Source organism: Colias croceus, chromosome 4 (assembly GCF_905220415.1).
Source record: "Colias croceus chromosome 4, ilColCroc2.1".
NCBI lineage: Eukaryota > Metazoa > Arthropoda > Insecta > Lepidoptera > Pieridae > Colias > Colias croceus.
The window spans coordinates 10,079,671-10,102,200 of NC_059540.1; the positions used below are offsets into that span (position 1 = coordinate 10,079,671).

General features: G+C 33.2%; 1 protein-coding gene across 3 annotated transcripts in view; it reads left to right on the forward strand.

The window, feature by feature from the left end:
- LOC123690869 (serine/threonine-protein kinase NLK) overlaps window positions 1-22,530 on the forward strand; it is a 114,366-nt gene that overhangs the window by 54,696 nt on the left and 37,140 nt on the right. For all 3 annotated transcript variants that reach the window (XR_006751342.1, XM_045634970.1, XM_045634969.1), the window contains exon 3: window positions 5,469-5,524. Coding sequence is in view for 2 of the 3 variants with exons in the window: in XM_045634970.1 (XP_045490926.1) it covers window positions 5,469-5,524 (56 nt within the window). In the remaining variant the exon portion in view is untranslated. The remainder of the gene's footprint in view (window positions 1-5,468; window positions 5,525-22,530) is intronic.

Below are 22,530 nucleotides of genomic sequence, written 5' to 3' on the forward strand. Positions count from 1 at the left end.
TCATACTGATAGAAAAATATTGTTGGTCAAGCTTATATTTACTCTTTTGGGATTATGCAGGTATGTTATACTTTTACTTGATACATACCCACTTGTAAAGCATACAAGTCTATATTCGCCATTTTGATATTTACTCATATTATTTCAAAAGCGTATTTCGATTTTGTACTTGTGGATGCATTGGCACAACATAAGCATAGTATGTACGAAAATCGAGAGATGTTGAAAAACTGTAGAGAACATTGTATTTTACACTGAGAAAAATTTTCTTTAGCAAAGTACCAATTTAGCTCGGTTAAAAATTATTCTGCTGCATTCAATTAAGACATATTTAAAATATGCATTAAAGCTTTGCTAGTATTATACAAGCAAGTATTGCTAAATATTCTTGGCTATTATTAAAAAAGTACTTATTTATTTCAAAATTACCGACTCGGTCAATATTACCTTTACCGAATTAGGTTCAAAATAGACAAGCTTACGTTATTATTTAATGATAAGCAAGTTATTTAATTTTAGACTTAACCATAGTTGGCTACTATTTACACAGAGTTCGGTTAAAAATAAACAAGCTTACATAATGATTGAATGACAAGTAAATCATTTAAATTTAGACATAATATTATTTGGTTAAAATTAAATAACTTTCTATGATGCATATAACCGTGTTTCTTACTTAAAAACAAACAAGTAACTTATCTATTTGGAGATAAGCACAGCTCGGCAATTAACAATGGAGCGAATACTATTTTTTACCGAGTAACTTGATAAAAATGAAACAAGGAATTGGCTGCGTAGCCCGCTAAGTCAGCCATTTCTATCAAATCATAGTCGAGTGACGAACGTGTCTGTTGAAGCGCCGCGCCGCCTCAGCACCTACAAGGCAGATTCAAATTTACATTAAAAACTTTTCATCATCATTTTGAATTTTAATCAAACTATTATAGAAGAGCAAGATGCAGAAGACAAACTATTAGGGCTCAAAAACAGCCATGGACAAGCGTAGAACTAAAGTGGCAAGACTCTACAGAGACGAAACTAATTGCTGCAAAATAGTTAACTATAGCTCCAATACCTCAATACAATGAATATGCGGCTCTTAAAAAACCCAAAGGATATCTTCTGGTGAGTTCAATTTTTTTGAATTTTTTGTCTGCTTTAGTTTAATTACTTTTGTATAACATTTACTTAGGTTTTTTTTATTTTTTACAGCTAGAAAAAGATTGTGAAAACCAAAGGATATCACTGAAAGCTTCCCCACAATCAAGCCAAAAATATTTGAATTAGTAAGTTACTTCTGATCAAGCAAGATATTGTACTTTATTAAATACCTAAGTATAACTTTAGTAAATTACATTAGGTAGGATATAGTTCCCATATAATATGTAAAGAGCTTATTGTACTTTAATTTTTTTTGGTGCAAAAAATGTATAAGTTTTAGCATTTATGATCATTTTCCCGACGACGAATGTGAATTATGTTTCAATGAGAATAAATTCAAATGTTTAAAATAACGGTTTTACTTGTTGGGTTGTAATAAAATTATTAGATCAAAAAGATTACTTATTCTCCTAACTTATTCTATAGTTTTTGCCTAAACTTTTGACTTATCAAATACATATAAGTACAATATTTAGATGTAGTAACTTGCTTACATTACCATAATGGTTGTTTGTTTTTATGTAAACAAACCTAAACCACTTTCATTATAGAACAAACTCCAACATCGCGAAATAAAATCAGCTGTTCCGTAGATTTTGGCAGAGTAGATAATTCCACTTTTGTATATGAAACAGCTGATATTTCTTTTACGATGTTGGATTTGGCCTTGGATTAGGTATAAACCTAATTAAAGTTGTTCAGGTTCGTAGTGTGAGTCATTCCTTAAAAGTTTTCTCATGATTTATATGTAACCCTGTTATTGTGAAAATTAAAACACAAAATAGTTATTGTTTTTTTGACATTGTGAATTGTGTACTATTTTTAAAAGTAGTAGTATCTAAGTGTAAGTAGTATGTTACTTGAAATGATTGTATCGTGTACTGAATAAAGCTAATTTCATTAATGTGCATAATTTTCTTTCAGTTTCTTATAAGTTTTTGGTGTGTTGGCAAAATGAGTGTTATTTTCCTACATGAACGTTTCATTGGCTTTTTTTCCGACATGCCAAAATTTTGCCCCCTGCACTAATAATGGTACAAATGACAACATATCGAACTAGGTAAATATTTTCAGTATGAGCTGACTTCACATTGCATACAGGGTGTAACAGAAAGGGGTTACACATCTAAGCAGGGCGTGATGTACCTACTGATGAAACTGAACAATTTTCCCAAAGAACATAAGGTCAAAAGATGAAAATAATGGAGAGTTTTAATTTTTTTTTCATCTTTCGACCCATTTTCCTTGGGAAACGTTGTTCAGTTTCATCAGTGCATCACGCCCTGTTCGGATGTGTATATCCCCTTTCTGTTACACCTTGTATAGGTTTTACAAACATTCACAGGTCAGCTTATACTGAAAATATATAGCTTAATATGTGTCGTTTGAATTAGTACTTGCAACAAAGTATTTTAGCTATGGTTACCTAATAAACCCGCCTAAGAATACAAAGTAACTTGGCTAAATATACTAATCTTACTTGACTAGAAAGAACAGAGTATATTTAGTTATAGTTAACCAATGAACACGATTGACATTACCCAGTAACTTGGCTACGTATACAAATTTTCAATTGAGTAGAAGTAACAAAGTAGATTGGCTGTCCCTACCCAATAAATATGATTAACATTATCGTGTTACTTAGCTAGTTTTACGAAACAACTTTGCTAAAAACAACAGAGCACGTTGGGTATTGTTAACAGAGTAACGCGATTCACTATAGTAAGTAGGTAAGTTATGTTTACTGAGTGAATAGGTTAAAAGCAACAAACCTTTAATACGTATTTTTTGACCAGCTTAGTGGGTTTATATTACCAACATACGTTAACAAAGTTGACTTGTATAATTTTAGCAACAAACTTTGCAGGCTCCCTCCGAAGCAAGTTACTCGGTTGTAAATAGCAGCAACTTGTTTATTTATAGCCGTCACGTTTTTTCAGTGTACGCACAATGTATGCGCACATAAGGCTCCAACGATGCCTATAACATGTTTTATGTAAATGTATCGACGGGCCGAACCCATAGTAATGGTGGTTAAACAAGGGCTGATCCTTTTCTTTGGCTATCCACTTGTGAACCAGGTCTAAACCTTTTTCTAGATATATTTTATGATTTTGGCGTTAAAAAAATATGGAAATGCGAGTTTGAATTAATGAGTAATAATCGCGTCTCAAAAATGAGTTTTTTTATTAATTTGATTTAGATATAATAATAATATAATAATCTTATTCTGGCTTTCACGAAAATAAATTATAATATTTAATAGAACGTGTGAAAGCATTAATTCCTACTTAATTACCGTAAGCTTTGCATAATCTAATTTTACTCGAGTTCCCCTTGAAGTTGGAGTGGGATGAACAAGAAACTTTTGTGTTATCCAAAGTTAAATTTATAAATTCAATTTCTATGGCAGCTCGACTTTCAGGAAATATTTATCATTGTTTGCATGTATTGCTTTAGTTATAAAACATATTTAAAAATGGTTATTGCCGCAGTAGGTACCTGTCTCTAAAAAGTGTTTAAAAACTTTTTTATCATACAAAATTTCTTACATAAATCGTATCTATACATATAATAAATCTGTAGAAGGGTCAATTCTGTACATTGAAAATATTGAAAAAATAAATAGCAGGGGGTGTTACTGGATCGATACCAAGCCCAAATATGTGATTAAAAAATTTTTGTCTGTCTGTCTGTCTGTCTGTATGTTCAGGCATCACGTGAAAACTAGCGGTTTGATTTCGATGAAACTTGGTATAATTATACCTTATTATCCTGGGCATAAAATAGGATACTTTTTATCCCGGAAAAATACGTAGAAAAAAAAATCTTAATTTTTCGTAATTTTTCCGCGCGGACGGAGTCGCGGGCGGAAGCTAGTTATTAATAAAAACTTAACTGCTCATATGAAGTAATTGATATTGCACATTTTGTTACTGTTTTGCTGGTGTACAATCGATTAATTACTCCATAAACAACATGTATAATTTTGATTCAAAACGTACGTTTCATAGCAAATATTTATAAACGAAAAACATTGACGGGCATTTTATCATCATACATTTAAACAGGCTAGTTCAATTAAGATATTATACGTGTATATTTGTTAATCACATTAGTGTTTAATTTTTAATCCGATCGTCGCTTATTCATTATGGCATAATAATTGCGGTCGGTGCGTAATTTATTCAATTCAATGTGTGCTCTATCGATCATCGAATTATTTGCGGTAATCTCGCCAACAAACAGGATTTGTATTGGGATGCAAAATTGGATGGTTGTGTGCGTGCGTCCGATTCTGTGCGTTCGTGAATGAATGAAATAATACTCTTTATTCTCAATATACATATAACTATATAGTATATAGTTGATATGTACAAAGATCGGCTTTATCGCTCGTGAGCGATTTCTTCCAAGCAACTCGGTCGTGCAGAGTATGCGTGGTAAGTGCCTCGTCTGAGCCACGCGCAATACGAGCGTGGGATACTTGTACATTATGTACAGTACATACAATTGTGGTTTAATGTCTGTATTAGCACAGTATTAGTATTATAACTTTAAATGCAATGTTGTATAAACTTTGAGTTGATAATATGATGTTTGTTTTTTCGTAAAATTATATCTATTAACTTATAACGACATGTATTTCTTCCGTTATTGCTTTTATTATTGTCATTTATCACATTAAATTTTGGGTTATGAGTTAATTTGAGCCTGTACAATAATCCTCATCAAATGTAGTTTATCTCTACAGAAACAGATCATTTACAGAAACATGTACAACAATCTGAAACCGCGAAACCACCTTCCATTCTAGATATTATGTACAATGCCTTAGTATGACTATATAAGTGTGTTATGTATACGTTTCTGTGTTTAGATATAACTTACGGACATGTACTAGACTAGCTCATGGATATGATATGGTTCAACTTAATTCTGTTACAAAAATAAAATTAATTCTCATTGAAAGTTACCGGTTTCGAATTGAAACATTTTTCACTTTTCTTCATAAAACGATGAGTTTTTAATTGTACTTTGTATTACATCATTCACTGATTGAAGACCAGAGGAACTCAAAGACCGGCAATTAAAAAGTTTAGTCTAGATTTTAAACTAGAGCGCTTGCTAGGATAGGGTACCCGATTTCAATTTTTATAAAGATAATTTTAACATTCCACACAAAATCGTTTCAAAAAGATGCTTATAGAGTACCAGTATTTAAGTTTTGTTGTATTGATACTTTTTTTGCATGCCATTTTAATATAGACACGATTCAAAGAATTATGATCTCAATTTTGTTGCAGGTACTGTCGGCGTTAGACATCCTTCAGCCGCCAAGCCTCGACTTCTTCCAAGAAATGTATCCTTTTATTATATCTAGATAGGTTTTATTCTAGGTCGTTTCAAGTTTAACTGGTGCGTTGACCCCACTAACGGTTGGAGGCGTCCGAGTCCCGTTGTTCCCGCTTGTTCTAACTCCTATAATATTCTGCCGTCCTGGTACTTACGTTGTTCTCTTGACATATAAATTAACTATCGAATTGCATATAATATTTTCTAACAAAATTAAAATAGAAATGTTGAAACGCGCTGTTTTCTTAGTTAACGTAATTTTAAATATAAACATGATTAATGTATAACATTTGCAAATATCAATTTAAGACGTTCCTGTAACATACCTGAATTTAATTGCAAATATTAATATGACACTTCATATTTGTACCGTCGCGGACAGGTCAACAAATATTGTACAATCTATTGTAAAAAGATACCACTACTTGTTACGATATCTTCTATATATTTTATAGGAATTCGTTACTTTGTTCCCTAATACATTAATACATTAATGTACGTCTAAATAAAGAAAATGCCAATGTCCTATATATGTAGAACACATACGCAGGCACGTGTATACATGCATATACATGGGCATGTATACGTGTGTACATTAGTGTTAATGACACCCGCAAGGACACGATCGAGTCGCTCCGGGGACGTTCCCTTCCTTCAGGCATCCCTTTGTTCCGAGCTGGCCTTGACGAATATTCACCCGACGTTAGAAATACTTCCACAATATTGTAGCCGTTGAATTTATTCCGGTAGCGAATTTATTTGTACGCTCTATATAAATTCTCTATATAAATAACTGGATTATTTTTGAACGGTGTGTATGGGTTTATAAGGAAGGATTGCTTTTTATTTGAAAAATATCTTTGTGGCATTGATCATGCAGAAACCAAATGCCCAATGTATGAGATGAGGATTTATGTCGCTTCAACTATAGTTGTTAAATAATAAATTAGTAAGATGATTAAACAAAAAGCACTTAATAACTTTAATAGTTTTATTCTGCCAAAATTTAAAGCGCTTTGACGCAGTTTAGCAATGTTCGCAATAAAACACGGGGACGGACACGTGATACGTTTTCTGACTTTCAGAGTAGGCAGAGAATTTGAAAAACATTGAAACATTTAAATAAATACATATGCTATTTTAACTTATAATTCTATAAACGTTTAGAGCGAGTTGAAACGCCCCATTCAAATATTTAAAGCTATTAGTTATTTTTCATTTTACCGCGCGACGTCAGTTTACGAACATCGGCAGGTCGTTCAAAACGAGACCAACAAAAAGGGACAAAAAAGAAAAAAAAAATGCTCGTAGGCGCGGGTTTAGCCCGCGTTTATTTACTATTTCACGGCGAGGGATCACGCGTCCTTTTTGCACTTACGTCCTTTTCGGGCGCGGGTCACGTCCAATACTGTCATAGTTTCGACAACACCGCGATTTATTGCGTCCATACGAACGGCTATCGGCCGTCGGTTATTGAATAGATTTTTGCATTTGAACACAGTAGAGTACGGTGTTGAAATTGATTTTTTGCTATGTCACATTGAGTGGGGATTAATTGTGGATGCGCTTAGCGTTTTAATTCCTTAACTGCAGGCAGTTTGGGGTGATGGTATGATTGTTTTAGTGCTTTTATTGGAAGTTCATGTATGCCATGGGATGTTAAACGTAATTTTATAGCTTTTGTGCCTCCCCTTTAGGTATTACCTACAGTTTCATTTATTCGTAAAAACAGACTCTACTAAAGTCTACAAAATTATTAATTAGCAACGGCAAAGCCATACACAGATAGCAAATATCAGAATCGAAATTATACGTTAACCAAGATCATAGAAATCAACACAATAAACGGGATAACACGAACCAAATCCTTATATGTATCGTTAAAATAATCGATACATGTGAACGGAATAATTGCAATGCTCAGCGCAACTCTAATCAGATAACAGCACAAACAGTGATCAATGAGCAGCGGAATTAACTCGAGCAATTGATAACACGCGTCATTGATTTACTTACGAACTAACGCCTACGCGATGCGTACTGCGTGTGTGATGACAATTTAGTATTTACTAGATGGGTTAGATAGGTATATTGGGTAAAAAAAGAAGGAAGTCGAATGGAATGAGATCCCTTAGAATCGGAAATGAATTGGTAAAATATGTTGTTGTGAATATCGTTTTAGATATGCCAGATAAATAAGACATCCGTATGAAAATTGAATACGAAACTCTTAAATCGTATAATATGGTCAAGTAGCCTATGGAATAAATACATATAAATATAGGTAATTTTTTACTTACCAAATGTAAGCAAAATATTACAGAGAACTAACATACGCACGCTATTTCTGCTATAAATGGACTCAATAAATATTAAATATTATTTCTGACGTTTGTTGATTTTCATCATCAAATTAGGAAACTACTACATACGAGATAACAGACATAACGACGTATGGAGGAGTACAATTAAAACAATTATAGTATTTATTATTTTTCCGTTACCCCATTGTGTAGGGTGCAGCTTTTCAATAAAATCCACCCCGCTGTTGTTTCCCCTTGAAATTTTATTTCATTTCAAATGCCACTCATATGGCCGCAAGGGAAACAGTTTTACGAACATTTTATTGAACTCCCTTCGAAAATGTGTGGTTTATTGGTTAAAATCATAAAACCGAAATTATGGGCGCATATGGGACGCGAAAGTGTAATTAGTTTTTGAACGAAATAATAACTGAATAAAATAAATTGGAAATAAAATATTCACAAATGATTTCGCTGTCTTAACATATTTACTAAAATGGTCTAAAATCTTTTCAAGAATATAAGTTTAGGTAGGTACATGCATTTATTGTCATTCTAAATTCGTACCTACCTTAAATCTGTAAGTAGGTAACGTAAGGGTCAATTTCCTCATCACAATTCATTTACATGAAATTGTTATATTCTAAGAACTTTCTTTGTTTCTATTTTGAAATGAAATAAAACTATAAATCAAAGTTTTAATAAGCGCTGTGTGTGAACAAAGCAATGACTCAGCAGTTGTTTTTCGCGAGTACAATATTTAAGACGCATTTAATGAATAACATGATTTATTTACTAACACAGTTCACAGTTACAGTACAATTATATTTATTCGTTAAGGGCAACAAAAGGGGAACTTAATGTGTTCACAACGATACAATGTAGGTTCGTGGATTCACTTTTCTCCTATAAACCGAATTGTTGTCTATGCTATATCAGATGTACATAATTTTGTATAGGTGCTTGAACGTTTTTGATGAGAAACTTTTTTAAGCGTGTTGGGATTAAAATTTCAAGGTCGCGTCATATGGCAATACTGTCACTTCATGGAGTAAGGCGACGATTTTACGAAGTTTTACTTCTGGCACGTGTGCTCGGTACACACGCTCTTTTTTTTCTTATGTGTTTGAGATGGTCATTGTAAACTTTAGATCTTCCGTATTGGTTACAACTTGTTTAAAACTATTGTTTTGTAAACGTCTTATAATAACTACGTTATGGTTTAAAATTATGATAAATATCTAATGAGTAATCATATAATTTTATCAGTATACGATTTATTTAGTTATACGATTTCAGTCAAATGTAATAAATTAACATATTCTTTGCTTTAGGCAATGCTAAAGGGCATACAAATATTTGAAGTTTTTAATGAATTAATATAGTCACGTATTGGGTTGCGTAGACCTTGTTCAAATTACACATTTGACCTTCAAACTTGGTGGGAATTAATAATAAATACTCTACAATATGAATTATTTATTTGAAGGGCTAAAAATAACTCGCAATGTTAATTACATATTACAATAGTGACCTGTTTCAAAGAGAAATGTAGTTTCGTCAAGAGTAGAACAGGGGCTTTGTATAAAAAACGGAAATCTTTTACAATACATTAGGTATCTAATGTCGTTCGAGTTATTTACTATAAACAATATAAAATTAAACATTATTTCCTAGAATTCATCATACACATTCCGGCAGATATTTTATGGCCATATCCGCGATATAATCGAAAGTAATGCATACGAACGTAAATATTAGTCATAAACGCGTGAGAGCGATATAAATATAAATGTCAGCTGCAAGTGTAAAACAAAAGCAGTTTATCTAACGTTAGTGACGTTACACAAAGAAAATAACAAGCAATCGTCATATCCAACTTGCGTGCATTGGGAGTTGGAAGTTGGTTCATCGCGAACTTTTCGTTAGGTTAGGTTTCATCAAGTGTTGTATTGGGCACTTATGTTTTTTTAGAGAATGAAAAACAGAGTTCGGTCGGGAGATATAATTTTGTATGTAGAATGGAAACTCAATTCAGTTGTAGGCGCGGTGAAAATTTCGTTCCTCAATTACGCCTAACAAATTAGGATCATGACTACTTTATTCAGATGAGCATAAATATTGTCTTAATAATAAGCGATAGTGTGGATAATTGGATATGTTTCACAGCGTTTAATGTAGAATAATTGCAAATAATTGCTTTCTTATGTTCGTAGTAGGTAATTTCAGAATTTTTAAATCATTTCCTACATATCTAGAGATTCATATAAAAATATCATGATATTTGCCCTGCATAAAGCTAGCACGGTATAGCTTTCTTTGAATGTTTAGCTGATTCATCGTTCATGCATATGGGCAACAAAGTTGATCGCGTGTACACACGATTAACTATTATAGAGAACACACGCCACTTGTATTGCATCCTAGAAATTGTACAAAGTGTACCGATGACATGTTTATATTCATTACCATCGGAGCCGAAATAGAAATAAGTGTTTCCCGTTTTATATAGTGCAGCGGCGTCCATTCATTTCCCCTCTGCTGTGTGTGTGACAGAGAAATATTTGCGACGGCATACAACTGATTTATTTGTTGTGGAGTGGATGCAATTTTTTTGTGTAAAGAGCGATCTTTATTCGGTTTCGTGAACGATTTTTACGCTTTGATGTGACATTGAATGTTAGTTGTAAGTTTTTAAGACTTCCGTTTCCGTGGATATAATTGTTATCTGTATTTTTTCTATTGTTTTGTTAGAATATTTTTAACAATTGTTTTATTGCTAATATAAATAATTAAATAGTATACCACCATATACCACTAAAAGCTATAAGAATTGGAGATATTAAAACTATTCCGTGCACGTACAAATTCGATCTTAATACAGAACCCATAACGAGGGAGCTTAAGCAATTAGTAGACGAAAATTAGCCATGTCAGGTTTCTTGGTAACGCGAGCTGAGACGCGAAATACGCTCTCGAGTTTATAAATAGCTGTCGTTTGCAGCCACTGTAGAAGACGCTTTTTTGATAAACGTTTTTAAAGACGCTTATAATTTAGAAACGCGTTTAATTAAGAATTAAAACGGTAATAGGATTCTAGGTTAATAGTTAAAATATAAATTGTACCTTCAAGAACTGATGATAATTATTATTAACATATTTTATTTAAATGAGAAGTACAAGTACATACTAGTATTGCCTATTTTAAAATCGTTAATGTATCCTTTGATGTCTTGGCTCCTTATATCGTAAAAGAAAATAAATCAATTTTGGATAAAACCAAACTGAAATAATAAACGTAATATTAAAGATAGATTTTTATGAATACGAACCAATTTTCCGACAAGATTTACATTCTCCCGCCTCACGTAGCGACGACCTTTCCGAGTATTCAAATCAGTTTTATTTCTGGATCCCATTGGAACAAGGGCTTTCCGTCTTGACAGTTATCAAGGAACGTTCCCTTCTAAACACAAAGCTCTAATTCGAATGAATTCAGAAAACAATAATGGAAATTCAAAATTGCCATTTAAAAACGTTGAGCAACGGCTAACGGACGCTCAGCGCTTTTGAAATATTCCTTTATTGGGGCTCAATGGCCATTCTTAGTTTCCCACTGTTCTTGAAGACGTCAATATTTTATTTTAACATCTCTTTGTTCGTGGCGCTTTATGGATATGCTGGATAATATTAGGCACTGGGCGTTATTCATGTTTTTGCCGTTTATAGTCTATAAGTGGGTAGGTAAGAAAACAGTATTTTATGATTTGAAGTTACTCTTAAAATAAGATGAGTTATATCTTTTACGGCCTGTTTATACGCAGTGTTGAAATTAAGATTTAATTATCTTACCTAAACATCGTTCGTTATTCTCACATGTTGTATTTTTTCTAATGAATATCATTTTATTAGAGGACACTATTTGTCTATTACACTAGGTAATATTAGATTAAACATCTAAATTAGGTAGATAGATTTAAACACATGTTATAACAAAGATATAATGCACATAATATTATGTAGTTGGATAATGAATTCGCGCGAACGGGCACACAGCGCCAAGCGTCGCGGAAGCAAGCTGACGCGGCGTCATGTCCACGATATTCTCGGCCATTGCGACGGGGGTCACTGCAACTGCGCTTCCCTTTGTTTCCGCCAAACGTGCTCCTCGACTCCATTGTTCCACATGACATTTCTTTTTGTATCGCTGCCATCGAAGTGTTTCGTCTTTGTCGCAGTAATTAGAAGGCGCGGGCGTATGACCTCGCCACGTCACGACTAATTGTCTTTTGTTTTTGCTGATCTAATTAAATAATGGAAGATGTTAATCTTTCTACGTGGATGAGACTAATGCAACGTTCGGCTTGAAACGAAAGTTCTAATGCGTGTAGGACGTAGGTACTATAACAGTGGACACTGGAGGCTATAAGAAAAGTATTATTATTAGTTTATTATATCGCAAGCTTTTTGATGAAAACAAGAATCAACATTATTTCTTGCAATGTCGATAAAAAATCAAAAGTTTGAAAAATGTAAACATAAATGTGTTGTTTCCCATACGACTAAATTCTTTGCTATAGAAATAAAACATAATGAAACTCGTGGGTGAATCAAATAGAACAGTTATAATTCCATCAACGCAATATGGGTGGACGTGTATGTCAAGAGGTCAGGCGTATGACGAGTAAGAAAGGTTCGACGGTGATTCAGTTATCAATCGACTATAATGGCTGTAATAGTGACCTCTGTATGGACAATCAAGTTGTATTGATGTCTGCATAATGGGTCATTAACGAAAGGGTATGACTTGATAAGTAGGTGGTACGTGGTGTTTAGCTTTTAATAGAACCAGAGGGCAAAGGTCGGTGATGACGCGTGATTGAAGATTGGCATAGGTGATGGCAAAGTTAATTGGGAAAAATTCAATAAGCGAATACAGTTAGATTTCAAATGTCCTTACAATGGCTTTAATCTACACGATTACATACTACATATTTTAATACTGAATTCTGCCTCTGTGTTTATCAGAAAAAATTTCGCATATTTACAGATATTATACAATATGTATTGGGATTTAGGATTCATTTTCACAAATAAGCTACATCGAATACAAGTACTTATAAACCTTTTAAGCCCAGAGATATAATGAGTAAGTATATATTTGTAAACTATATGGGTTAGAACTTAGAAGTAATTAAGGAATACCGCTCGATGACGGGAAACTTTCGCAAGCTTTGCCGCCGGCTAGGCTTAGCAGTTAGTTAGAAACCTAGTAACCTATATTTACGCAATTTCAAAATCAAGGCAATTCTTGTATTCAGTAAGGTCTTGCAAAATATTAACGTAGTATATTTTGTAGGTGTATGTAGGTATCTAATATCTATACATAGTAAGTTTTATAGGCGCTATATTACGTAGCTTTATATTACATGGCAACGTATGATTTCATATCGACTGTTACCCTTGGTAGAACGTTTACTCAATGCTCTTATGCCGTTGCCTAGCAACCGTCGCATAACGCATTTTATGACGCATCATTATGTACCATTTGCGTCGACTACAACTATGAAGAGGTTACGACTTTACATACCTAAGTGTAATGTTTCCCTATCGCGGTTTTAATATTTTTTAACTTCATAAATAAGATATTAAGTTTACAATGACAATTATTTAATTTGTTAAATTATTCGACACACTTTTATTGAATTAGTGAGAAGACTGCGCTTTTATTGAAAATTACATACCTATTTTAGATTCCCAAAAAATGTCAAAAATTTTCTCTACTCGACATAATATTAATAGTTACCTGACGGCAAGGTCAATCGAATTTGAGATTACCAGCATAATGTCTAGACTGTTCAATTATAGAAGATCCCACATTTGCTACGGCAGCAACGTTCAATTACCTACAGATGAGGCCGGATTACTAAACTCTGTAATTTCAAAAAAAATGGCTTTTATTACTTACCCTTCAATCCCATCGCAGCAGGGAAGCCGAGTGGGTGTGTGTGTAAACATGGATATTGATTACATAATTGGAACACACCCACGCGAGTCTCAGATACACTGTTGCCTAGCAACCGGCTCGTTTATGGCCCATCATTGCGGGCCATTTACACGAACTATGAAGCTAATGTGAGTTATTCTCACGTGTTATGACCGTTTGTGAAATATTAATTAGGGATTGCTTGAGGAGATGGGAAGTGTTTATTTTGTACATACTTTGTATTTTCTACGAGCTCTTGGGGAGAAATTTCATAAATGATGTACGGAACTCCATTCATATTTGTACGGTTAAGAAAATTCAGGGTAGAGTTTACGTTTTCATATCTGTTCTACGGTTAATTTATAGTCTTTGATGTGTAACGGCGATATACAAGATAAAATGTTGTTTTGCTTTGAATCGTTTTGAACATACGCAAAATGAATACATTTAGTAGGTACTTGTATCAAATGCACTAATTGGCTAGATCTAATCTGTCGAATAAAATAGGACGCAACTACATCGAGGCAGCTAAAACTAGACGAGATACAGAGGGGCTCTTAAGGCCGGCTACTCGGCTACGGCTACCTGCCGCATCACGCATGGGCAATATTGGAATAATCTCGGTTGGTCGGCGCGGTCGGAACAATTTCAGTTGTTCTCTTAATTGCCCCTGCTTTGTATTGTGTATAGGTACACATCAAAATTAAAGAGCCAATTAAGGGTCCAATTTCAAAATTGCCCCTGCTGCAGCTATGTGAGTAGCCGGTTTAAGTTGTCATGTCGAATAGAATAAGTATTTAGTATATTTTTTTTAAATAAAATTTAATAGCGTGCATAATATACAGTTATTTAACTAAAGTCTATTGTTAACATTTTATACGATCATTTTTTATAATAATAGACTTCTTCAATCTTTTCTTGGCTTAATTGGTTCACCTTTTTTGTCAAGTCGATCGTTTTTAAATAACGGAGTCAATGCCTTTTTTATATAAAAAAATTCTTTGTCTATTACTGTAAAGCATGTACAATAATAAATTAAAAGGTTTTTTGATTGTTCGTTGATTCAATTATCATACTAGAGTTATGTATGATTATTATAATCAATTTCATTATTTTTTCGCGGTTAAAAAGTCGTAAAATTTATCACGCAAGGTCCGCGACACTTCGATGATTCATCGGCTGCAATCGAAGTGATATATTTTTATGATTTGTTGACATAATATCTGCTCGTGCTTTAGGTAGGTGTATGGTCACGGATGAATTCTACACATACCCGTGGCCCTGTTGCTGATGCGGCTTGACGGAACACAGTGGGGTTTTGGTCGGTAGGAATCCGACATAAACCACGGCCTCTTCCCCGGAGGCCGTGGGTATCTATGCAAGATTTCCCCACTAAAAAAAAAAAAAAAAGGTGTATAGGTACATAGAGTTCGATGACCGTTTGCCCTTCTGACTATCGAAATATACATTGATTGAATATTTAACGTTAAAGAATGATGTCAACGTTCAGAAAAGCAATGTAAATCAATTTGTATAGGTAATTCAGATAGGGTTAAAGCTTATATTTTAGTCTCGTGAGATTTGTTGAAGACGCTGTTCAACTAGCAAATAGTAAGTAACATTTGTTGTCTTTTTCTTTTACATAATGATTATATTGTATTGACGTCCCTTTTACAACCATGAAGCAGATAGTATATGGAAATTACGTAGCCATGTACGTCTATCTGTTTCACGTAATTAAGTGCCACTCGACAATAGGCTAGGTAAAATGAAAAAGTTTTCGCTGAATTATGTGGGTAATATATTGCCTGAGAGTCCCCTATAGCATTACCTCGAAGTAATTACCGGCGATAGCGGGGCCCCCATGTCTGCCGTGATTTCAAGGGTGGGCCGCTTAAAATATTAGTCTACTACTGTCTATTGCTAAATTATATGTCTTTATTACTGTTACGTCGTTGAGGAGGAATTGGCGTCTTTATGCATAGATACAGTAATTAGATATGTATTTTGGTGTATTTTTTTGACGTGACAACGTCTTATAATTCCATAGAGCCGGTTGCACGCACGAAAAAACATGACTAATGCGGCGTTACCTCGCTCTGAGGCGTTCCGTGTAAGGCTTGAAGTGCAAGCGAGAGCGCGGAACGAGCGACAAAGAAGCACAATCGGACGTTGTCACGTTCAACTATCGTCAGTAAACCGACTTTACAGACAACCAATTTTTTTCGCTTGGATCTTAGAGTTGTGAATTTGTCCCTATTTTATGTTCTTCCTACGTGTATATGTTGCATGTTCCAATTACGTATGCACTATGCATGTATCATTCCTACATGATCGAATTATTGATCTACACCTTCCCACCTAAACTAAAAAGCTATACAAATTCTTATAGGTAGGTATATATTATAATAGTTAGTGTACATTAAAAGTTCTATACCGTATGGAGTATGAAACAGGATTTTTGCGTCCGTAGGTATACGCCTTGCACTTAACAAAATTAAATATAAGTGGTAAACATTTGCATATGAATTCAAGTCCGTTTACTTTGTACGTGCACTAATTAATTGGAATTATTTGCAAAGAGGTTTTACTCGTGCAAAGAAAAAAAGTATTTAAAAGTTCTGATTTTTTTTGTATTATGTACCTACGTAATCTCAAATACAGTATGGTCTATAGCAAATATTTCTCCAGTACTTCTTGCTGATAAAGTCGCTGATATTAACACTAATTAACACTGAATTAGTTTTGATAATCACTCACGGATAAGCTAATCAAAGCATATCCAGAAATTTTGAAACGGGCTATACCTATTTATAATTTAAATTTAAAGTTATCTTTGTGCTAATATTTATTATTTACACTGAGAAATTTATTTTTATAAATTGATAAAAACTTAATATACACAATAGTCATGACCTCTGGTTACATAACGTTTCTTGTTTCAACCTGAATTGGCATTACTATCTATTAATTATTATCCTTTTAAAGTAACTTAGGTTCTTTCTTATACTTATTCAACATAGGTGTTTCTTATTAAATATTTAGGTTCATATCTACTATCTATGTTCTATTCATTATCGAAAGTACGACGCGACGCCCCCTTTCCCCTCCCGTTCGCTTCTTGTTTACGTAATTTTTGGAATGCGCGTAGAGTTTATAATATTCAAACGGAAAATTAAATGAATATTTATTTTTGTATGAAAATAAAATCTAACAAATTACCAAAAGTCGTAGAACAAATGTTGTTATCTTGTCCTGCGAGGTTGCTGGTGTTTTACAAGTAACCCTGTATAAAAGTGTAAAAATTTCGACACTTATGGCTGTACAAAATAGTCGTAAAAGTTACATGAAATCTCATAAAATATTAAAGCTATTTTAGGCACGCGTAATACAAAGTTTCTATTATAATTTATAATCCATATTATTTTTGTGGTATATTAATCGCGTTAATTTATCCATTTGGTATTACGTTACTTAAAATAAAACGTATTTATTTTAAGTATAAATAATGAACTTATTAAAGTATGAATATTCCAACAGCAGTAATGTCAAATTAATCATATCGCATGTTTTTAATATTCAAGGAAAGCAAAGGAAAAATTAAAATGGCTATTGAGTATTGTTATCTTAGAATCTAAACTATACAATAAGTATTACTAGCTTACCGCCCGCGGCTTCGCCCGCTTTGTCTAAAACGTAATAAATTATAATATATTAAAACCTTCATCTTGAATCACTCTATCTATTAAAAAAAACGGCATAAAAATCCGTTGCGTAGTTTTAAAGATTTAAGCATACAAAGGGACATAGGGACAGAGAAAGCGACTTTGTTTTATACTATGTAGTGATATTTATCGGGAATTTAAGTGGCATCTATATTTTTATTTTTAAGCTTGTTACAGCCACTCCAATAAATTCAGATAAATTGAAAATAAAGCAATTTTCATGAGGCTTCCTTATAAATGATCTAAATAATATTCTCAAAGCTGACGGTCATTATGAAAACACGTGCCGCCATTTTCCATTTCAATTTAAAAATATTACGTTAATAACCGTACTAAGACCTTTTGCGGACCATTAAACCTTGGCTTTATTTACCGCATGAGCGTTTAAGGTGAAAGAATCGGGTAAATAGCATTTATGTTATTTCTCGAGTCCTTCGTTATAGCACAGATAATATATACTATACTAGTAGTAATGGCACCATGAACTTTATCGCATATCCGTCCATTGCATCGACGTTATTTATGGATATTAGTGCGTTTTATTGCCGTGTTTTATTCAAGAGTTTATGCGTTTATTTGATTCGCTTTTCTATTACGTAGAATCAAATTTGTATATTACCGTCACACTATATGAACTTTGTTTTTTCTCGGGATCCAGAGAAATTCTAATCTATTAAGAGACATGCCTATTTAACACGCTTTTATTACCTTCTCTTGTATATATTTGTATATAACCGTCTTCTGAGTCGATTCCACTTAAACGGACGTATTTAAATCAAACTTGGTACACTTACAAAGGATCGGTGTCATTCCAATAATTTCATGAATTTAAGCGTGTATTTAGTCGTTTCAACTTTAAGAGCTAGCGCGCAAGAGCAACTTTTGTCTTCGCAACTATTTTGTCTCTTCCATCAATTGTATGGTGAGTTGCGTCGCTATGGCGCGCACTTCATACTAGCCCATGGGTAGGAGAGACAAAATAGTTGCGGAGACAAAAGTTGCTCTTGCGCTAAAGTTGCTGGCTCTAAGAGCTAGCGCGCACGAGCAACTTTTTATGTCACAATTAATAATAATTATTAATTGTGACATACTGTGAGACGGTTAAAGCATAACGTAGAACAACGTAGCCTCCGAATATATTCAAGTTATTTTACTAACGTGTTTGTGTCACGGGTTTCAGACTACGCTAGAGGTCTAGTCTAGATTAAATTTGAGCTGCTTTCTTGCTCAGCTTGCGTGCCATACCTTATGATGTTATTTCTTTTGTACTAGACTTTATTCAATTTTGCCCCTGAAAGTATATTAGGGGCTGATTTTTCAATCCTTGGTTAATACTTATTCGTCGAATAACGTACTAAACTACCATTTCAAAAATGTATTCTTTAACCCCATTTGACAGTTTACGGGTGACTTTTTAATATTATCGTGTAATATTTTATCGGGCGGATAAGTTTTAACTATGGATTGAAAAATCGGCCATTAGTAAAATGCGTACCGACTGCTAATAAATGTATGTGGTTGTAGGTAAGACAATTTTTTAAGTATTTGAAACGTAAATAAATCTTAAATTCCTATAAATATTGAGATCTATGAAATAACTTATTAATTGTTATTATTTCAATTGAATTATTCAAGCTAAATAATTGTCATATTATATGCTAATCAGTTATCACTAAGCAATAAAATTCTAACAATTAATTAATTGTTAAACTAAATAAGGGTATATTTCAAAAGAGGAGGAATATATTATTTCCTCATAATTCTTGGTCACGTGTATCTAAGAATCAGATGTTTATGTAAGCAATTTATTATTTTACTACTTAGGGCTGATTTTTCAATCCTTGGTTAAAATTTATTCATCTAATAACGTATTAAACTACCATTTCAAAAATGTATTCTAATTGCCCGTATATATGACAGTTTACAGGTGACATTTTAAAATGTTCGTGTAATATTTTATTGGACGGATAAATTTTAACCAAGGATTGAAAAATCGGCCCTTAGTAATTTAAACTGGTGTTCGCCTATATAGCCATGAACCAATTGTTGAAATTCGGTCAAAACAATCATACTCGTTCGTCCACGAATTTTTTGTAAAAAACGACAAAATTTTTGCTTCACGTATTAATCTATTGATAACTGAAACTATAGCGTTCACGATAGGTACTCATATATTGGCCATTTCCAAGTTTTTGTTCGCAAAAAGTGAACCACTGTAGCCGGAAAAAGTGCTGCAAATCGTTTTGGATTTACTCTTTTTTGCAAAGGCCGTTACCGACAGATGTGTATTGTTTTTGTGCGCTCGTGCTAAGTTCAGTTTGTTAACTGAAATATCTGGTTGGATGAAACTGCGATTAGTTTATTTGATGGCTTTAGGTAGGAACCTACGTGGTTTTAGGCGCGTTATGTAGATCCAAACTTATGAATTGCTAGGTATCTAAGTACTTCATCGTGCTTCGCTACGTATGTCGTATATGCATCTACGTTCTTATTGTCTGTGTTTTGCTCCAAATCCTATAAATAGTTTTATTTTTCTTACTGTACTGTTTACATGAATTTTCGGCTGACTATTCGTGTATTGTAACCAGAGTTTTCAATTGAAGAGCTTTTTATTTATTTATTTTATTTAGCTTAATAATAAAATAAATTAATTAATTAACTTTTAACGCCTACTATATCAACAGCTTTCTGTATTCATTCTGTGGCTCAAAGCAATGTTAAGACAAAGGCAACCTCCTAGATTTTTTTAGTTTTAAATTAATATCCGCCTTCTATATAGGTACAGGGGCCTTAGACAAACGTACGTAACGCCATGGAATAGAAACTGCTAACGCTAATTATTGACATAAGCTCATGACATTTCGGTAATGGTTCGATCACACTACCAACGACGCAGACGACCACGACCAAAGTTCCAATCTTGCCGAAATTTGTTCAAAATCAATATTAAAATCTCCCGTCATTCTGGTACTCAGGAATAAAAAAATTCGAGGTCAATTAATAAAAAGAAATAGGGTTTTTTGCGATTTTCGCCGAGACGGTAAGTTTATCATACAATCACCTGAACCAAAATTGTATATAATCTAATTATCTATAAAAAAGGTTAAATACATTTTTTTCTAGGAGCCACCGTTTCTATGAAAAACCTGTTTGTTTATCCATTGATCTCAATTTTTTTTTTCCAAACACCAATACGACTGGAAATTCTTAAATTTCATTTTTAATTGTGTTTTGCACAATTTTATTTAATTGCGACTGGATGAAAATTTTGTTCGTGGTCGTCGTTGTCGTTGGTAGGGTGACCGAATCCTTATGCAAAACATCATACGCTTATGTCAATTTCTATCGATAGCGTATTCTATTCCTTGGCGTTTTGCCGTTTGGCTAAGGCCCCAGGCGTTTAAATGTCAATTAGTCTATTTACTTAGTAAAATGGACGCCGGGTTTTAACATTTACGCGGAAAAACCATTTCAAATGACCTCCTAAAAGGAGTAATGCTATAAACGGGGTTAATTTTACAAAAAATATTGCAGAAATGTTGAGCTTCTTGGTGTAGATAAGATAGAATAATGAAAGAAAAATCTTGTCTGACCATCTAAATAATAATAATATATTGTTCAGCTGTTTAAGCGTACATTTTTCACAAACACAAGTTGTATGATATTAATTTATATAGCGAAAGCGCGGGAAATAGTTGTTTGAAAGATTTATACACAGAGCCGTAAAATAAACGTGTCATTAAAACAAATTAGCAAGATGAATCTTCAGGATAATTTATCTTGGTATCATTTAATACTAAGCGTTATTTGAATTAAGTGAAGATGGAATATAATGAAAAGCTTACCAGTAATTTTGTTTAAGCCATCACCGTTTCTTGACTAATTTATACTGAATTTATTCATAAATAGACATATCATAATAACCAAGTATAATTTGTTTGAAAATTAGTAATATCTTTGTTATTTCTAACAAGTTCCTATTGTAACATGGGGTAGATGTAATTTTATTTTTATGAATTCTTTAACTGGATGAGGTTAAATACGCGTGGGTAGAATTTGTAGGAGTTAAGAAATTGTAAGAGTAGAATGAATAAAATATCAATTTAATTCTGGTTATTGTATTTTGATTATGGTTTGTTTTAAAATGCTAGAGTTTCAGAAATTTAAACGTTTTAAAAATGTATTTGCATTGTACAATGATTTTAAAACTGACAACGACTGTATGTACTTGTTATCATAAAAAGGTAATTAATTTGAAAATAAAGTCATTTTTCAAAAGATCATAAGTAGTAGTAACTAGTAATAATAAGTAGTTTCGTAAAATTATCTCGATTACTGTAACGTACGTGTTTCATCGTCCTCCAAACTGCATCGAACCGACATCAGCTGGATACATAAAACAATCGAGCACTTTTAAACAATGTCAACAATCGATAATCGATTAATTTAGCGAAACACATTAAAATTTCCTCATTAAATTGGTCCAATTTGCATCCGGATTACCGAGCTCGGACGTGTTATTAAAATATTTGCAAAATTTAATGAAATGGGAAAACGATCGAACGGATCGAGTTTGTCAGAATTGGGCATTATTTAATATAGGATTGGTGAGGTGCGTTTCGACGGATTATATTAAAGTAATTTATTGGATTTGTTCCGAAATTTGTGATAGGTATAGATTGGTGGGAATTATGGTAGTTTGTGATGAAATCTTTGAATTTGTTATTTGTCAATTTGTAGGTAGGTACTTGTCGTTGTATTACAGTAAAAAGTTATTTATTTTTCCAAAAAAGAAAATTACTCCAACAAACCACATAGTTTGTATGTTTAATTGTCATTAAATTTTCGAACTGAAATGATTATGTGGTTATAAAATAGTGCGTGCGTCGTCAATTTGCAAGATGGTTGTGTAAATAAATAAATAAATCTGTAAGCGGCTTATACAGTACTTGGCACAAGATGACCGGAGAGGCATCTTGGCGCGCCTCTAAAGTTTTCC